Genomic DNA, 19191 nt, shown 5'->3' with positions numbered 1-19191 from the left:
AAGTGCAACAATTTACCCCGCGATTACGTCACACGTTCGCATGCGTAGCGATATGCGCTTAATTGTGTGCGTGTATGTTGTCAGCAGCAGCGACAGCGGCAGCGTGCACGCCTCAACTATTTGTTATTTCCGGTCAATTGTTATGTTATGTACATTATTGTTAACGGTGACGTCGTCGTAGGCGCCGGCCGGTTTGTTGGTATATTTTCCAACACTGGCAGCAGAAAACAATATTATAATGGAAAAAGAAAAGTTTGGCACATACATACGTATGCATGCAAGTACATATGTACATATGTTTGTATATAAATACATATGTATGTATGTTGACCGCAAAAGCGGGCAAAACTCCGCAACTAAGTAAATAAAAGAAAAACGGTAAAAACAGTTGTAAGCAGTCGGTCAGGCAACAGCCGCTTAAGGTTAATACAAATTTCGACTTCATTTCGGTAGTTCAATGGCCTCAATAAACAGCAGCGGCAGCAACAGCAGCACGACGCTTACAGCCAGCCGGCCGGCCGGCCGGTCGGCCGCCCTGGTTAGCTTTTGATCGTAAATTGCTGATAACGCGCGGCGCAGCAACAGCAACAGTAGCTAGCAGCGCAGCGACGTCGCCTAAAACAGAGCAAGAGCAAGAGCAGCGTTGCCAGCGCACGCGTGCTTAAAGCTCCTCCCTAACATTATAATAGATCAGTACGTATGTTTGCATGTGTGCGTTAAGGGGAATACTAACAGCACTGTTATTGGGTTGGGTTGGTTTGCTTTTGATTTCAATGCAATTTGACGCTCTTGCTGCTCTTGCGCTCTCGCAAACATAGCTTTGCCTGTGCGTGTATGTGTGTGCAGAGCGCCAGATATTCGGGTGTCCCACTGCTGAGCTTTCTACAGTGTGCAGAAAGCTATCGAAACGGCAGCTGTTACAAAAGAGAACTCAGAACAATTGTTAGGCAAGAAAGGTGGCGGGTGGAGGAGAGCGTGCCAGGAAATGTGGCAAATTGGCCAAGTTGAGCCCCAAGCAGCAAATAATTTTGCTGTTGTGCGGCAACCCTCTTTGCATTTCGCAGCGTGTGCAGTGAAATGCTTTCTTCCCTTATCAGAGGCTGCCCCGGCCCTGGCTAGGCTGTAACAGCAGCAAGGACAATAAGGATGGTCGAGCGAGCAACTGCTCTACCTGCTCCTCTCTGCTCCTGTCCCCGTTCTCGCTACTGTCCCGTTGCGAAAAAGGGTTGCCGATCGACGCGAATGCAGCTGCTGTTGCTGCTGCTGCCAAGTGAAGAAAGTGATCGCCACTCAACCGGTAAAATAACGGCAGAAGAAAGTCGTCAGCCAACAGCCAACGGTTCGAGCTTCGTTCTGAAACATTTGGAGGAACATTCGCTCAATCGCCCGCCTGCGCCGCTCAGCATACGATCAGCGGATCTCTTGAGCGCTGCACGTGTCGCGCGCGACAGTTGGTCAATAAGCGCGCCAAATACAACATTGCCATTGTGAATGAGAGAGGACGACACATGTATACATGTATGCATGTATACGTATGTATGTGCATGCATACAGGGAATGCTCTGTTGAGCGGACACCCACAGACAGATGTGCCCTGCATACTTTTTATGATTATTCCCGTGTAAATGAAAATAAAATATTCAAAAATGTTTTCTATATAAAAATCAATTTCCGTACAATTTTTCCGCTAGAATAATTGTTTGTCCTACGCTAAACGCGCATACAAACATCGTATGTTATGTACATGCACATACATATATGCATGCATATAAACGTACGCACATGCATACTATACGCTCATCGAGGCATACATTTGTATATGTATACACCTACACATATAAGCTACTGTATTTCTTGACACCGAAAATTTGTTTTATTTTTGTTAATTTTATCGAACCTTCACTGTCCACACAGATGTACATATACATATGTACATGCATGTGTGTGTAGATATGTATTCGTAAGCCGATTCCGCAACATCATAATGATGCCCAAATCAGAGCAGCCGCCGTCGACGCAGCGACAGCAGCAGCGACCGAGGCACATAAACTCTCTCGTTCGCTTCCTTTTTGCCTTCGCTAGTCATGAGATTTTTCTGCCCGGATTTCTCAGCTCTACACACTCAGGCTTCGGCTTTCGGCAGCAGCATTCTTGAAAAACTAAGCCAGCAGTAACACGAATCTCGTCATGTGTATGTGTGTGTGTGTGTACGAGTGTGTGTGTGTGTGTGTTGTGTCGTGTCGCTGAATTCTTGGAAATTTCTAATGAACACAAACACAAAAAGGAGCACACAAAAATGTAGTAGAGAACAAAAAAAAAAATAAAATAAAAAAGATGAACAAAAACTACAGAGAAAAAAAAAACGAAACCGAAATAATGTGGATCAAACGCACGCTAAATGAGTACAAACAAGCGGAACGTGAGAAGAGCCATGAGAATCAAGTAAGGCACACACACACACACACACACACGCGCGCAAACACTCGCAGGCACATGGCTTTTGGTATGGGTATATGGATGAGGGCATGTGCGCCGACGCAGAAGACGCCGCATCATATGCATAGAAGTTTGGCATTTAGAGCGCGATACAGGAAACAAATGCACGAGCAAGAGAGAAAGTGAGAGAGGGAGACGAACAGAAGGAGCGGGAAGGGGGGCGGGGGGCAGATGCAGCGCCAGCGCCTAGAAGAAAATAAGTATGCATGCAAACGATTGCTGCCAGCATCGGCCTACTCCACACACGCACACATGCATGCATGCATGCATGCATACATGTATGCACGCATGCGTGCATGTGTGCATATGCATGGGACACAATGGCCTTCAGATGACAGTGTGACCCATGTCGCTTATATCCCGCCGAATAATGTGGCCTATTTTTTGATGCGTCAAAAATTCATTCAAATATATCTGTTTTTTATATAATTTACATTTAATTGCTGAACCTTTCTTAATTATGTAAGTTCTTATTTAATTTTTATACAAATTTGTCCTTTTTGTTAATGGAAATAGAGAGTTTTTGGGATTAAGACTCGGTTCGAACAAGAAACAGGCAAGTTCAAGAGTTGTCACAAATATAATTAACCAGATGTCAATAAAAACAGAATTGAGCTTGGTTCATTTTCAATTTCAATTTTATTGTTGACCCGCTCTCGGGCTGGACCTTTCGACAATTCCCACAAATTGTGTGCCGAGGCGCCTAAGCAGGATGCGTTAGGGCAGGGCAGGACAGGGCAGGGTCCACATTGAATCTAAGCTAAGCTTGCCTTTGCATTTGCTGTACCTGCAATTTGACACACACATACACACACACACACACACACACACACTGAACGACTACCTGGTCTCTGGACTGTGGCCCTGTTTCGGAGCTGTCTTTAAAATTTGCATCCTGTTTGGGCATAAACTCGACGTCCTTCTACTCTTCCGCTGGGCCACACGCTCTTTGACCGCGCCCGCGCATTGCCGCACCCCCCTCCCCTGGCCGGTGGACTGACTGGACCTGCCCCTCTTGTACTTGATTTCATTCAAATGCCCATTTGATGGGATTTGTTTTCTCGTTTATATTTTTCTATAATGCTCAATTCCCTCCGCTTTAACCGCCGATCGGTGTTTGATCAACGCGAAACGAGTTTGGTTTGAACGTAGCGAGAGAGAGAGAGAGGAAGGGGGCGGGATAGAGCGAGCGGGTGTGAGGAGGATGACCGACTCGGCTCTACGGGGGTGTAGCCTGAATGAAGCACACACTCACACTCACACTCACACTCGCACGCACACAACAGCAGCTGCTGCCTGCCACACATGGCGTATACGTGATGCGTCAAGCAAATCTACTGAAAGCCCAGCAGTTGCTGTGCGCCTGGCCTCTGCCTGTCCTTTGCCTGCCCTCTGCCTGCTTGCTGCCTACTAATTTGAGTGTCAATCGCAAGGATGCGGCAAGGACATGTCGCAAGATCAGATAATCGAATCGATGGGAATCAAATATGAGGCAATATCAAGCTGGAGCTGCGATCGTCGCGCCAGATTAGAATGCGATACGTCTAAGGCACAAAAGATACAAAGATACAACACACGCACGCACACACACACACACACACACACACACACACACACACACACATGCATTTGACAGCCAAAATGACATTTGAAAGCCAACTCAATAGGGTGAATGCTGCGATTAGAAACTCAGCCCACAGCTCGCGGCAAAAGGTAACAAAAAGGGTGCTTTGCTCGCTGCTATCTACCCTACTGCCCCGCCCTCTGCCCTCTGCCCCCCCCTCCTCGAACATACAAGACAAATTGGCGAATGGTTGCCGCGGCTCAGATCTCAGTTACTTCACATCTTCAATCTGCAATCTTAAAGATGTTTTTTTTTTTTTTTGTTGTTTTTTCCTTTTCTTTGCAAGTGAACAAACATTAGAAAAAAAAAGGGCAGCCAAATCCTCGCGTATAATTAAAAAATTCCATGGCACAATTTCTAACAGAGGGGGGAGGCAGGCAGGCAGGCAGGCAGGCAGGGAGGGAGGGTGGTTGGTTGTTTGGTTGACGAGCTGACGGAAATGTGAGAAACTTGTTTAACAATTTGAACAGCCCAAAGGAAATGGAGAAAACGCAAGAGGAGGGCACCAAAAGTATCTAAGGCTCAACGCCAACTCAGGCGACGAAACCTGATTACACACACACACACACACACACGCACACACACGCACATACAAACACGGCAATAGGATCGTGGCAGTGGCAACCCTTTTCTAAGCAGCCTCCTGAGCAACGCCGCGGCATGTTTTCTTTGGCGGATTAAGCGGAAGAGGCTACAGAAAAAGATTTCGAGCTGCTGCCTTTGCCTAAGCTTGTGTGTCTGTGTGTGTGTGTGTGTGTGTGTGCGTGTGTGTGAGCTGCTTTTGCCTTTATGTGTGTTTCTTTTGGTTTCTATTAGAAATTAGTAAATTATTTTTTCCCCCTTTTATTTGCTGTATGTTGCCCTTGCCCTGCGCTGCTCCTGGGCACATTTACATACATGTGTGCAGCGGACGTCGACGTCGACGTCGGCGTCGACGTTGACGCGCAGCTTAGCCGTTGTCGCAACAAGCGGCTTAACGAGCGCGAATATTGCGTATGCGTCCGGGCGTACGCATACAAAAGCTTCGGCCATGAAAGCTTTCAAGCGCCGAACGCTTTATGGGCAAAAGAAAGATAAGTAGATCACGGAATCGTTGAAAGCTTCTCATTTCAACATGAAAATATCGTTGATCGTGAAGAGGAAAAGCTTTATCAGTGATCTTTAATAGCTCTTTCCCTTATTCAAAGTTAGACACTTAGCTTTTGATTGGCATGATATTTTGTTATATCGAAGATGGACTGACAATCTCTTACAGGAAAAGCTTAATCAGTGATCTTTAAAAGCTCTTCCCCTTATTCAGAGTTACACGAAGCTTTTGATTGGCATGATATTTTGTTATATCGAAGATAGACTGACAATCTCTCACAGGAAAAGCTTTATCAGTGATCTTTAAAAGCTCTTCCTCCTCTGATTCAGATTTGTATTATGCACTTGAGTTTCTAGATATTATGTGATATCGAAGATAAACTGAAAAACTTTCTGCCCGTAATTCAATTTAATGAATATTAAACATGCGATTACAAAAAATATCATGTTATATGGAAGATAGAGTGTAAAAGCAAAAGCTTTGTCAAAGATCTTTAAAAGTTTTCACCCTAATTCAATTAGATTTAAACATTATATCGAAGACAGGTCGCTTAAAGCTTTTCAATAAATGAGTCTTTGCTTGAAGTGTTTACATGTTAAAGGAAGTCGAACATAGATTGTTTTAAGTCTCTCATAAGGAAACTATGTTTAGAATTAGATTAAGGAAAGGGAGTGTTTTAATTTCACAAGCTTCACCTGATTAGAAAATGAATCAAGGATTAACAAAAAACGGAGTTTAAATGGAGAGCACAGAGATTGATTGAGTGAAAGAACTTTGATCTTTAATCATGGAGTAGGAGACATCAATGGATGTAATTTCGGTTCGGAAAGCGAAAGTCAATCAAATATTAAAGCTGATGGAACAATATGCCGGCGATTTAGGACTGTGATCATTTGATGGAAAAATGATCGCAGTTCGGCTGCAAAAGATTCGTAAGCTTTAAAGCTGAAACTAGTCAAAAGGAGCGATGCCAGTTGGCCAGTTTTGACAAGCAGATAAATGTACACACGCATCGTGTGTGTGCGAGTGTGTTGTATGGCTGTGCTGGGTAGGCAACCCGGAGGCGATACGATCTTTGCGATCTTTGCCGTGATGGCTTGGCCGTGTCACACGCAGTGTGACAGATCCTGGCGCATTGTGTGTGCCCATCGAGGGGTGTTGCCGCCTTGCGAGGAGGCACTCAACATTGCCCCTGGGCACAGGTAGCAGCGGGTTAGCGGGTTAGCTGGTAGATCCTAGCGCCGCCGCTGTCTCTGGCCCTGGTTCTTGCTGCTGTTGCTGCTGCCATGTGACAATGATAATAGCTGCTCGCTACTCTGCTCTGATCTGATCTGGCTCAGTGTTTACTTACACCACTTGAGCTTAACTCGGCGGCGCGGCCGGAAGTTGATGAGGGTCGAATTCGCTTGAGTTGGGTTTTTTTTTTTTTTTTTCCTTTTCTACTTCTTGTTTTGGGTTTTGGTTTGTGAGCATCTCAGGGCTCGCCTTTTGGGTCTGAGAGCTTTTTTTTGGACTTTTTTTTTGGATTTGTTTTTTTTTTTTTGATATGCCCAATTTATCACAGGAAATTAGCTGCTATTTAGCAACGTTGTATGCTCAAAAGAGGGCCAGGGCCTGCGGAGGCTTGCCAGGAAGCGGAAGGTAGGCGGCCACCAGGCCAAATAGTTGCCGCAGCAGCCTCTCAGGCAGCGGGTGTGCCACACACACACACACACTCGCACACACTCGCACACACAAAGGCAAGTTTCTTGTTATTTGGCGTGATAATTTGTGCAATTGTGGATTGCTAGCAAAGATGAGCTGCTGCTGAGATGATGCTGCTGCCTACCCCCTCCTCTTCCCCCACAGCCCCTTGTTGGCCCTACTGGTTTGCAAGATGAGCAAAGGGGGGTTTAGGGTTACGGCTGAGACAAACAGACAACATTGACACAGCGCGTGAGTAAGGCGTAGCTTAAATGTTATGCCGCCATTTTGAAAAGCTTCCAGAGCTCTCTCTCTCTCTCTCTCTCTCTGTGTGTGTGTGTGTGTGTGTGTGTGTGCTGATACAGGAAATCGAACTAATTGACACGCTCTCCCTCTCTCTCTCTATCAAGATAGCATTGAGTAAATCCCGGTTAAAAAAAAAGGAAAGTTATCAATGAAAATGAATCAAATATAATTTGTCTGCGACAAACCGGAGATTTAATACCCTTGCAGATTGAACCTTTGCAGAAGCATGCTTAAGATATCTTCAAAAAACAGCAAGAAGCTACTTGTCGAACAATCCTTCCCATGGCAGCTTTATGATATAGCAGTCCGATCCAGCCAATCAACTCGCCTCTTTATACTAATCTAAAATGTTCAAATTTGCTACCGTGTTTCTAACGTATCGCAGGAATACAAATAGAATAGGCCTAAAGGACAGACAGCATTTAGGAAAGACAAGAGCTGCTCAATGCGGACAATTAGCATTTGTAGGCAAATATTAGCTTGATGTTTGGCTACTTTAAAAGAAAGCCAAACCTATTAAAGCCCAGACAATGCTCCGTGAAACGCGAAAAACAAAACAAGGACAAGGGAAACAAACAGTTCTGAAGAGCTCGAGAGCTGTCTTCCTTATAGACACACGCAGATATATGTTCAAAGCTCTACAAAGCTGCACAACAACTACGAAGGATATGGGGTAGGGGGTAGGGGGGTAGGCTGTGGTTTATGGGGATGTGTGGTGGTGGGGGGATTGGGGTAGGGTGTTGGGGGCATTTTACTAAAGACTCTACTAGAAGCTTATACACAAGTAACTACATATATATGTATGTATGTATATCAGGAGGAGGAGAGAGAGACGACACATGAGATCAAATTACAGAAGGGCGTAGAAAATGGTTAATTATGGGGTTTGATGGTTGGTGGAGTGGGGGCGGGGGGGGGGGGGTTGTATTGGGAGTTGTTTCTCGCGTTTTATAATCAGTTATAGAAGTAGGGGTAGAAATTGGTTTGGATAAATACCTTGAGGTGCCAGCACCTTCCAATTGCTGCCGATCCAATGGCGGATCGAAGATTTGCTCGCGATCCTCTTTCGATAATTCCAAATCGGCGAATTGATCCAGCTCGGAAGCCATCTTTAAAAGCTCTATTTACTGGTTTTTTGCTTCTTCTTTGTTTTTTCTTCTTTTCCTTTTTCTTCTTCTTCTGTTTCTTCTTCTTCTAATTGCTGCGGCGGCGCGTTTGAGCACTTTTTAATTGGTTTCTTGTTTTAATTTGATTTTCTTTTGTATTTGACTTTTCTCTGGGATCGGTTGGGAGGGGGTGTTACTTTTGCAGGGGGGTCGTGTCTTGTTTAGGTATTTCGACAAAAAAAAAAAAAGATTATATATATACGTATATATTGTATAATAGCAATTATCTCGTAGTTGTTGATCTGGCAACTCTGGAGTCACGTTTCGCCTTAGAAAACACTTGAAATTTTTGGATTTAGTTTAGGGGTTTGTTTGTTTTTTTTTTTTTTTTTTGATATATATGTATTCCGGGAAAAGTTTTCGCAGCTTGATTTCGGGTCGTGGAATGCTTCAAAAGGACGTTTCTCTGTTTGAATTTTGGCGCTTAGTTTTTGCATTGACTCATGTCCTTGTTCGTATGGTTTTTTTTTTATATTCTTTTTTTTTTTTTTTAGTTTTGATTTGTTTCGTCGTTTGGTTTTTCTCGTTTGGTTATCAAACAAATGTTGTTGTATATTTTTTGAACTCGAGAGAAATTGTCGTTAACAGTTGTTTAATTTAGTTATTGTTGTTGCATCTTTTTCAATTATTTTCTCTTGTTTTGCGCGTTCGATTTGTTGTTGTTGTTGTTGTTTTTTTTTTTTTTTTGAAACCTTTTTGTATGTTTTTTATAGTTTTTTTTTTTTTGCTTTTGATTATTTTTGATGTCTTTTCAGTGAATTTCGAAGAAAAACTGTTGATGTTAAAATGTTGTCCGAATCGAAAAAAAAAACCCTGTTAAATGCGTCAATTTGGCCAAATTAGGTGAAAACCTGCAACGTAGGAAGAAAGACATAAACATTAATTCAATTTAGCAAGCGGAAAATGCATAAGGTTACATTTAACAGTTAATGATCATCATACTAAAATGGCAGACAAGCTGGCAAGGCCAGCCACACACACACACACACACACACACACGCACAAGTTGCGTCTGAATGCATACAAGTGCGATGGCAAAAATAAAAACAATGGCCGCTTCGTTAAAGTTCAACGATGAACCCATTTGACCGCCCCCTACTCCTAGCGCCATTTGCAACTAGCGTGCGAATGAGTGAGAGTGAGTGCCGTTGAAGAGCGCAACAGCTGTTACAGCAATCAGTGATCACAGTTAGGCAGGCGAGGAGAGGCCGGCCGGCCGGCCGGCCGGCCGGCAAGCAAGCAAGCAACACGTTGCGACATGTTGCTAACCAAACAGCGAGCAGAGCGACCTGCAAAGCTTTTTGGTATTGCTTTTATCATCAGGCGCTGGCAGCGACGCCATTGAGTGGGCGCACGCTTCCGTCGACGCGAGAGCGGGTGCCGCATTCGCATTAGAAGAGATTTAAGCAGTGCGTGAACAGAAAGCAGAGAAACCGAAAGAGAGAGAGAGAGCGAGAGAGAACGAGCTTTGCTGCTGCTGCCGTCGTTGTCGTCGTCGTCGTCGTCGTCATGTTGACTTTGATCTTGGGCCGTGTATTTGTGTGCGTGCGTTGGTGTTGCTTTTTTGGCAATTGTTTTTGTTGTTGTTGGCATTTTTTGTTTGTGTGGTGAATAAGTAGGCGCAAAGCAAAATCACGAAAGAAGAAGAAACCAAAAAAAAAAAAAAAAAAAAAATACAATTTACTTCACAAAACGAATACCCAAATATAGTAAAAATCAGTGCTCTAATTTGTTTGTTTGTTGTAAATGCGATTAGAAGACGCATATTGTTCTATGTTTAACTGATTTTTGCTTACTTCGCTGATTGCAGTTGTTGTTGTTGCTGTTGTTTTATTTATTTATTATATATATATATATATACATATATATATATATATTTTTTTGGTTCCCGCCAGCTGCTATGTTTGTTGTAATTTTTGCGCAGATGATGTCAGAGCTCGTTTAAAAACTTTTGTGTTTGTTATTTCTGCGTTGACTTTGTATTTTGCATTTGTTTTTGACTTTGCAGCGAGCGTATGCTTCAATAAACATGCGGTTTCTTTTTGAGAAATTATGTAAAAAAAAATAAAAAAAGACGTGTATTTAATTTGTTTTATTTGCTTCAAATTGTTTGTCACTTGCTTCTTGCTTTTGCTTTTCGCTGGCACTGACTGAAAAACAGCAACAATAAAAAAAAATAGCGCAACAAACTAAAAGAAGACAACACAAGTTGTTAAGTTTCGTGCTGTGTAAAAAAAAAAAAGGCACACAACACACAAAGTGCGGGGCGGCAAACACGCGTACGCACGCACACGCACACAAACACACACACACACACATACACATAGACATAAAATATGCCACGAAAAATAGCAGCAGCAACGACATCAAAAAAGCAAAAGCTGCTTGCCCCGCCCTCTCCTATGCTGGCCGGCCCGTCAACTATCCCCGCTGTCCCCGCCAACGCGACAACTATTAACTCAATGTTGTGCTTGCTGTTGCTGCTGCTGCTGCTAATTATGAAATGTAACAGACAAGTACGAGTTTAACGGTAATCATATTTCTTTCTTTTACAGCTCTGCTAAGTGCACAGTTTTTGGCAAATTGTAATAAGCATTGCTATGCATTAGTATGCAAGCCTGTGCATGTGCATGTGTATATGTGTGTGTGTGTTATTGGCTTTGAATGATTTTGCTTCTCTATTTTATGTTCGGTTATGATTTTTTTTTTTTTCGTTTGATTTGAACGTTTTGTGCGCGCTCTTTATTTTATTTCGTTTTATTTCATTTTTTCTTCTTTTGCTTGCTTACGTTTAGGAACGAACGAACGAACGAGTGTAGAAGAAACAACAGCAGATCAAGATCACTTTGCGGTTTCTCGAAAATTGAAAATAAAAACTATTTACGAACAAACACAACAGAGGAAAAAAAAACAATGAACGACGGCGGCGACGGACACGTTAATGCATATTTCAACTTTTATTTGCGTTTCTTTCTTATTTATTTATTTTATTTTATTTTTATTTTTGAATGCTTTGCCTTAATGCCGAAAATATTCTGCCAATAATGCTTTTTTGACGACCTTCTTTCTGCTGCGGCGTTCCAAATACAAATGACTGAAAGGAATTGGGCTTCCAAATACTAAAATGACCGACCGACGTGCATGCGGCATTCTGGCGGCAGCCGCAGCGGCGACAGCGACGGCGACGGCGACGGCGACTGAGACATCAGCAGCAGTAACAGCAGCAGAGCCCAGAGAGTGTAAGAGGAAAAGAGAGCGACAGAGAAAAAGAGCTGAACGCGCTAGTTAGCGCTGCCTAACAGAGCACAGAGTGCGTAACATTTATCACTTAACAGTTCCACTCAAGTATTTTTCGGCCGCCAACGCTCTGCCGCCTTAGCCGAAATTCCTATGCTTATTACACACACACACACACTCAGCACTAACAAACACATACATATTCACACAGCGGCAGAAGCAGCACTCGTAGTGGCAGCGACAACGGCAGCGACGGCATCGACCGCGACCGCAGCCAAGCGAAAGACAGCACACAACAAAAGCAATGTGCGATGTTTTCGTGTTGCCCCTCACTGTGCTAGTGTGTGTTTGTGTGTGTGTGTGTGTGTGCGTGTTCGCCGCTTTTGCCGAAATTTAATGAGTGAGTGTGGAATGAGAGAATAAGCACCGCCAATTCAGCAAACCGAGTGAGTCGCAAACTCAACTCAAATACTTGAACGCAAGTTTGATAAAAAGCAATAGTTCGCATTAAATAGTTAAGAGTAAAACAATCTATGTACATATGTATATACATGTGAGCATATGATGTATGTAAATATGCATATGATATAAAAAATTTCTGCGAAAACCCATTAAAGTTATTTTGCTAAAAAGATCGGCCCCCCGGTTGAGCGCAAAAGTCGAAACTCAGACCTCAAACCGCGACTTAGAACTCTGACTCAGACTCAAGACTGTTGACGCTGAGTTGGACTCGGGATTCGGAGCCGAATTGTGACTCAAAAAACAGCCTGGAACTGGAACCGGGAGCTTTGGCTACGTTCACAGCCGTATTGGGAATAGAGTGTGACTGTGTTGTGTGTGCGCCTGTACGTGTGTGTGTGTGTGTGTGTGTGTGTGTGTGTGTGTGCTTGTGTGAGTAAGCAGATGCCAGGATAATGTTGCGCTGCGTCGCCGTCGACGTTGGCGTTGCCAAAAATTGAATGCGGCGACGACGACGACGACGGCGACGACGACGACGATGGCGGCGCTTAAGCGCTTAAAGGAAGAAGGAAGCAGAAAAGGAAGTGAACTGCGAACACTCTGCTCCGGGCTGTTAGCACCGAAGGCAAATTGAAGCTCAAATATATGTACATGCATGTGCACATACATATGTACATACATACATACATACATACATACATACATACATATGTATGTATGTGTCCGCGATGTGCAAACAGCAAATGAGATAAAATGAAGTGTGTCCCTGGTCGAGTGTAGTCGACGGCCAGATATCCCCCAAAAATGCGTTGCATACGTGAGTGTTAATTCAAATCGAAGTTTAACAAATGAAAAGCTTTTAAACTGTAAGTCAACAGACTCAAGCAACAATTTGCAGCAAATGAAGTATACGCGCCGATACACACTGCTTGAGATGGCAACAGGGTATTCCTGTATCGAATGCGCCGTATGGCAAGGCCAACTAATCCATGTGAGTCCTGAAGACAGCTCCTCAGCAGCAGCAGCAGCAGCAACAGCAGCAGGCGCAACCTCAAGAGATTATCTACACACACACACACACACACGCACACACATTTATATTAATTGATGAGTTATTGAATTTTGTTTGTTCTAAAGCTGACATTGACAAGTTAAGCAACTAAAACTATATTTAATTAAGCTCAAGCTAGCTGCAAAGAGATCCTTCGAGCACTTTAAAAGCGCACAGCATCAAAAGTTTAGCTCCAATTAGTCGCAGCTTTTAGTTAACTGAATATTGTTTGGTAAGCAATAGAAATATAGCCACAATTAGATATAGATTATTTGTAGTAATTGTTAGCCAAAGGACTTTGCAGTTTTCAGTTTTAATTGTTGCAATTGAACTGAAGAGAACACTTAAGCAGAACTGAATCGAAATCAAGGACAAAACAAAACTTTATGGAAAATGAAGCTCATGTCAAGTATTTGATAAGATTGCGATTGCGCAACTTCAACTTTGATCATTATCCCTTTATAAGCCAAGCAGCTGGCAGATTCCCATTCCCATTCCCATTCCCATTCCTATTCCCATTCCCATTATCTCTTCTCTGTGGAATATTTAATATAGTTAGCATAAGCTTCATAAGACGTTGCGAAGCCTCAAGAGAGCCAACTTCGTATAGATCAAATCGAGTTCTGTTTAAACTTGATAACCGATTCTATAAGTTAGTTAATTTATTAGAAATATGTGAAGCCAACTTCCAATTCAGTTTAATTGTGTCTATTTGTTGCAACACACCTAAAACAGGTATTAATATGAACATAATATGAGTTGAAGTTTTTAAGAATAAAAAGTATTTAATGCCTGCGTTAACTGAATATAAATAGAATCTAAATTGATTTTCTTAGTATTAGTTTGTAATTTAAATCAAAATGAATATTGAAAGCAGCCCAACTTTTTACTTTAAATATTTTCTATTATTAACAAGAAGAAAACTAGTTGCTGGGCTGGCACACGCACACACACACACACACACAACTGCAGTCGATATTTATTCATATATATATATATATATATGTGTGTGTGTGTGTGTACACAGTGGGGATATATGCGTACATATTTGCATCTTTGACCATTTTTGCAATTGTGCTACAAATTAAATAATATCAACTTTTACCGCAGCCATATGTCATACACACACACACACACACACACACACACACGCGAAGAACTTCAAGGGCAGACGCTAGCAAAATGCCGGACACTTGTTGCATATGCAACTGCCCCGCTGCCCTGCTGCACCGCTGCACCGTTGCCTTTCCGCTCGCCTCTCACTTTCTGTCTGTCAGATTGTCCGTTTGTCTCAGTCGCAGCCAGGTGCAGGCCAGAAGATGTGCCAGCCGAAGGGGCAGGCCAAGTGGCAGCAACGCACGCGTCGCAATCAAAACAAAATCAGCGAGCAACAGGAGCAGGAGCAGGAGCAGGAGCAGGGACCGCGTTGTTGTTGTTGTTGTTGTCGCAATTGCAATTGCAGTTGTTGAAGGTGACATTAATTGACGTTTAATGGGCAAAAAAGCAAAAGACGAGGGATGGCCGCAGCAAATGCAAGCCACAAAATGATAGTAGAGAGAGAGAGAGAGAGAGAGAGGCAGAGAGTGAGAGAGAGAGACAGAGGCAGAGTGAGGGAGAGAGAGAGAGCGAGCGAGAGCGCATGAATTTTATTGCAGCAGGCGACAAGCCAATTAAAGCCGAAAGCTTTTCATGCCTTTTTATTTGCCAATAATTCAAAGACACAAAAAGTGCATCCTCTGCCATACAAAAGCCTCGCGCCCAGGGGTTAAAGGTAAAAGGTTGCCGCAAGCGACCAAAAGGGGGTTGCGCCTGCAGCTTCTGTTGTTCGCATACAAATCCCTGCACACGCTGCAGCGCATAGTTTGAGGGGTTAGCCTACGGAGGGGGGGTGGAGTGCAGGAGGGGAAGGAGAGTTGCTGGCCCGCTGGGTTAGTGGGCGTGCAATTTGCATGCAGCCAGCAGTCGGGAGTCGGCAGACGGGAGTCGGCAGCGAATGACAGACGAATGCAAAGAGCGCGGCTTCACAGCTGCTGCGCGTTGCAGCGACTGCGGCAGCGGCAGCGACAGCGACAGCGGCAGCGGCTGCACTGGCTGCCAGCGAAGGGTTCCTGTGTGTCCTCTACAAGTATGTGCATAAATGTGTGTGCTTGCACAACAAGTGCAACACAAAAATGGCGCGCGCAGCAACTGCAGCAGCAACCCTGCAAAGTATGCAATAAAAGGCAAATGCCGATTGTCTAGGTGTGGGTGTGTGCATGTGTGTGTGCGTGTGTGCGTGTGTGCGAGAGCGAGAGAGCCAACAATAGGCCTGACAAAGCAGCCTGCGAATGGCAGCGGGCATATTTATGTGTGCAAGTACGTGCTGTGCGTGTGTGTTTGTGTGTGTGTGTGTGTGTGTGGGTGCGCATTGCAATGCGAATTGCAGTTATCGAAGCACACACACACACACACGCATGTCCGTATGTCAGGCCTAGCAAAATGGAGGCGGGCAAGCAGAGCTTCGAGGCAGTCGATCAGCGTTAATTGAGAGCGAATGGCAGCGCGCATAGCTATGTGTGTGTGTGTGTGTTTGTGTGTGCGCGTGCGTGTGTATGCATGTGTGTGTTTGCGAATTTACATGCAAAATGCAATGCAATTACTCAAACACACACACACACACACAAGTTTATGGGGCCAAGCAAAGCTTTTGCTCAGCTGGATCAGCTGCAAGGCAGAGACAGAGAGAGAGAGAGAGAGAGAGAGAGGTTCAACAGTCGTGCGTGCAGAAATGCAACAGATAGACTTGAATATGTACATGTATTAGTATATATGTCTGGTGCAGCAAAATGGCGGCCGCGTTTTGGGCAAAAGCTTTAAAGCAACAGGATCAGCATAAGCTAATGCCTGAGAGAGAGAGAGTGAAAGAGAAAGCAGGAGACAGTAACAAATACACGCTGTCCGCAGCAGCAGCAGGGACAACGGCCAAAAATTGAAAGAAAGACAAAATAATACTGCAAAAGCAGCCAAAAAATTAATGAAAAAAAAAAAACTGAGAAAAAAAAAAGGAACAACTTTTAAAACGAGTGTCCCGCCGAACAATGGGAACGCAACAAACGTTGTGTCTATTGTGCGTGTCGTGTGAACAGAACCAGAGCTCAGCAACGGGATGAGGGAGCAAGAGCGAAGGATCAGCAATCAGAAACCAGGACGAGTTGCCAGTTGCCGGTTGCCAAGGCAAATACTGAATAAAACAGGACATTAAACAATTATGCACGAAATGGCATCAAGAAAGCAAAAAGCAAATGGCACAGACAAACACACACACACACACACACACACACGTGCAGACGAGTAATTCAATAAGCTGAAACGGGCCAGGGAAAGAGGATGGGGGGGGGGGGCAGGTCTATGGTGTGAGCGAAGGGGGGGCAGCCATAGCTGATAGAACTAGTATGCGAATAAAGATTATATAACTATGCAGGAAAGGAGATATATATATATAGAGAGAGAGCGAGAGAGAGCGAGAGAGAGGAGAGCGGAAAGGAGCGAGAGCTTATGACGCGAACGCGCCTGGCTCAAGGACAACCGCATCACATAAAGCGCGCGCGCGCGCTCTCCTCCGTCGGTACAGTTATGCAGCTAGCTGAAAGCTTTTTCGCGCTGATCCCATTAGTGCTGGTCACAGGGGCGTTATCTAAAAGGGGGGGGGGGGGGTGGCGTGTTGCATAATCCGTTGTGTCCGCTGAGAGCTGGCCACACTGGCTGCCGCGATTTCCGCAGTCTGTGGAATGCGCGCCCCCTGAGAAATTTGATTCTAATTTTATGCTGCGCTCGCAGCAGACTCTCTCGCTCTCTCTGCCCCCTTCCTCTCTCTCACTCTCTCACTCGCACTCCCACGGCCATTTCCAATTGCTCTCATTCACTTGCACTCTCTGCGATTTTGCGGCTGTTGAACTTTTGAATTGATTTGAAAGCATTTTGCGCGTCTGCATGAAGAAGACTTGAGAATGAATGCATTAAATTTAGCCATGCCACAGACACAGCTATGTGGATTAGACAAGCGATCTACGCGCTTGAGTCGGGGGGCAGACAGAGAGACAGAACGAGAGAGAGAGAGAGTGAGTGAGTGGAGAGAGGCGAGTGGGGCAAACGCCAGACAGCTTCAGATTCATTCATGCCACGCGCCATCGCCCCACTCGGCATTTAAAATAGACAGACACAATTCCCGAATGCATCGCCCCAAACTGACTTAAAAATAGGCAATCAAACTGCCACGGCAAATGTGCAACTGCAGCAGCGATGCAAAGTTGCAGTTGTTGCCATAGATATTACATAAATTCAATCTCATAAATACCTCTGGCATAGTCCAATTAAATCTATCGCCTCTCTCTCTCTCTCTCTCTCTCTGTTTGCCGAAATTCGTTTCAAGAATTAGAAAAAACTAAATATTCCCTTTATCTAAATCGGATATACGCACAATTCCAGACTAGTTGCTTGTCTGGAAGTTTATGCAAAGCTTTATTTAAAAACCAAAACCAAGTTGATCTCTTACATAGATGAGATTCCAAGATTTGGCAGCTCAATCGAATTATGAGGAAATGGAAAAGACAATTATAAGAAAAGGAACAAAAGAAATTATTGATTGTATCTTACTTTGATAATTGCTATAAATGAATTCTAGAAACTGACTTTAATAACGCACATATATTCTATATATTAGATATTCGATACGACACACAAACAAACATTGGATACAATTCTTAATAATTTGTTTAAATTAAATCTAAAAGAGTTAGACGTTCTACATTAGACATTCAACTATAATATATATGTGGGCTCCAAGAATGTTCCGCTTGCTTTTCCCAGAAACTCTCTTTAATAACTGCTATAATCAAATCTATCTATATCGCCTAGAATCCTACTTTTACAGTTGCCAGAAATCAAATCTATAAGAGTTATTCTCTATTAGTCGGGATAGTCTTGGGGACTGTAAGCAAGTATATCCCAGGTTCTGCTTGATTCTTACTCAAATCTAGTTAAAATCGTACACTTATAATTGGACATGTTTTCTATATAATCTATATAGGCTTGCATAAGACGGGATTTGATTGAAGCGCAACTAACATATGATTGATTGTGCTGTAGATAGAGTATATCTTTAGCCAGAGGGATAACATTGCACATAGGAAATTGGACATTGCAGACATTTCGACAGAATATGATCCTTAATAGTTATGTACATAAATTGTAGACATAAGCTCAATATGCGTGCTGTTGGCATTTGATTGAAGCGCAATTGAGATATTGATTGATATGGCAATATGGAGTATAGATGAAGTACATCTAGATATGCGGCAAGAACAGATACTTACAGATTCCTGCTAGCTTTGATAGATTGATTTGACTGTTACGGTTTGGGCCTGGCTATTGGTAATTGTTTTCTTGTTGTTCTTGTTGCTGTTTTTGTTGTTTTTGTTGTTGTTGTTGTTGTTGTTGTCAATGGCCCAATATTCAGTTGTTAGAGTTATGATAACGATGCGGCGTCAGCTGTGTCAGTGATTATCTGGTATGAAACGAAGAGCAGCCTGTTTAGGTACGGCAAAGAAGGTTCCTCTTGAGTCAAATATCGATCACTGTAGCTGCTGCTGGGCTGCTCGGCTGCTCTGCTGCTCTGCTGCTCTGCTGCTCGGCTGCTCGTTTTAGCTTTTGCTGACTGTCAACTCGATTGTTTCTGGATGGTTTTATATGGTAGATCGTAACTCTTCTGATTTAGTTGGTAGGGGCCCACTTGCGATTTTGCGTTGATTATGGCTGGATCAGTAGATATGCATGTGAAAAATGCGAGCGTCGTCTAATGGACTTGATCGAAAATTGTCTGTGGCTATCTGTATATATAAACATATATATATAGATATGTGTATGTATACATATATATATTGTCTATATGGACGAATTTTAATTAAGTGCCGAAAATTTGTGGGGAAACGACAAATGATGATAGAATTGCTCGGTTTGGATTTTATGATGTGTTTAAATACTTTTTGGATTTTTATTTTGGATAATTTTTGTTGTTGAGGGAGAAAAATTGAAACTGACGAGTGAA

General features: G+C 43.4%; 1 protein-coding gene across 4 annotated transcripts in view; it reads right to left on the bottom strand.

The window, feature by feature from the left end:
* Imp (IGF-II mRNA-binding protein) overlaps positions 1-19191 on the bottom strand; it is a 33645-nt gene extending 14454 nt beyond the window's left edge. For 2 of the 4 annotated variants that reach the window (XM_002055636.4, XM_015170852.3), the window contains exons 1-2: positions 18461-19191; positions 8193-9213 (exon numbers count right to left, since the gene is read on the bottom strand). In XM_002055636.4, coding sequence (XP_002055672.1) covers positions 8193-8305 — 113 coding nt within the window. In that variant the 5' untranslated portion in view covers positions 8306-9213; positions 18461-19191. Of the gene's footprint in view, positions 1-8192; positions 9214-10158; positions 10176-11151; positions 11368-18460 lie in introns of those variants that run through there. The other 2 variants (XM_070211186.1, XM_070211185.1) reach the window with 2 other exon arrangements.

This window comes from Drosophila virilis, chromosome X (genome assembly GCF_030788295.1).
Source record: "Drosophila virilis strain 15010-1051.87 chromosome X, Dvir_AGI_RSII-ME, whole genome shotgun sequence".
NCBI lineage: Eukaryota > Metazoa > Arthropoda > Insecta > Diptera > Drosophilidae > Drosophila > Drosophila virilis.
This window is presented reverse-complemented; position numbering and strand designations above follow the sequence as displayed.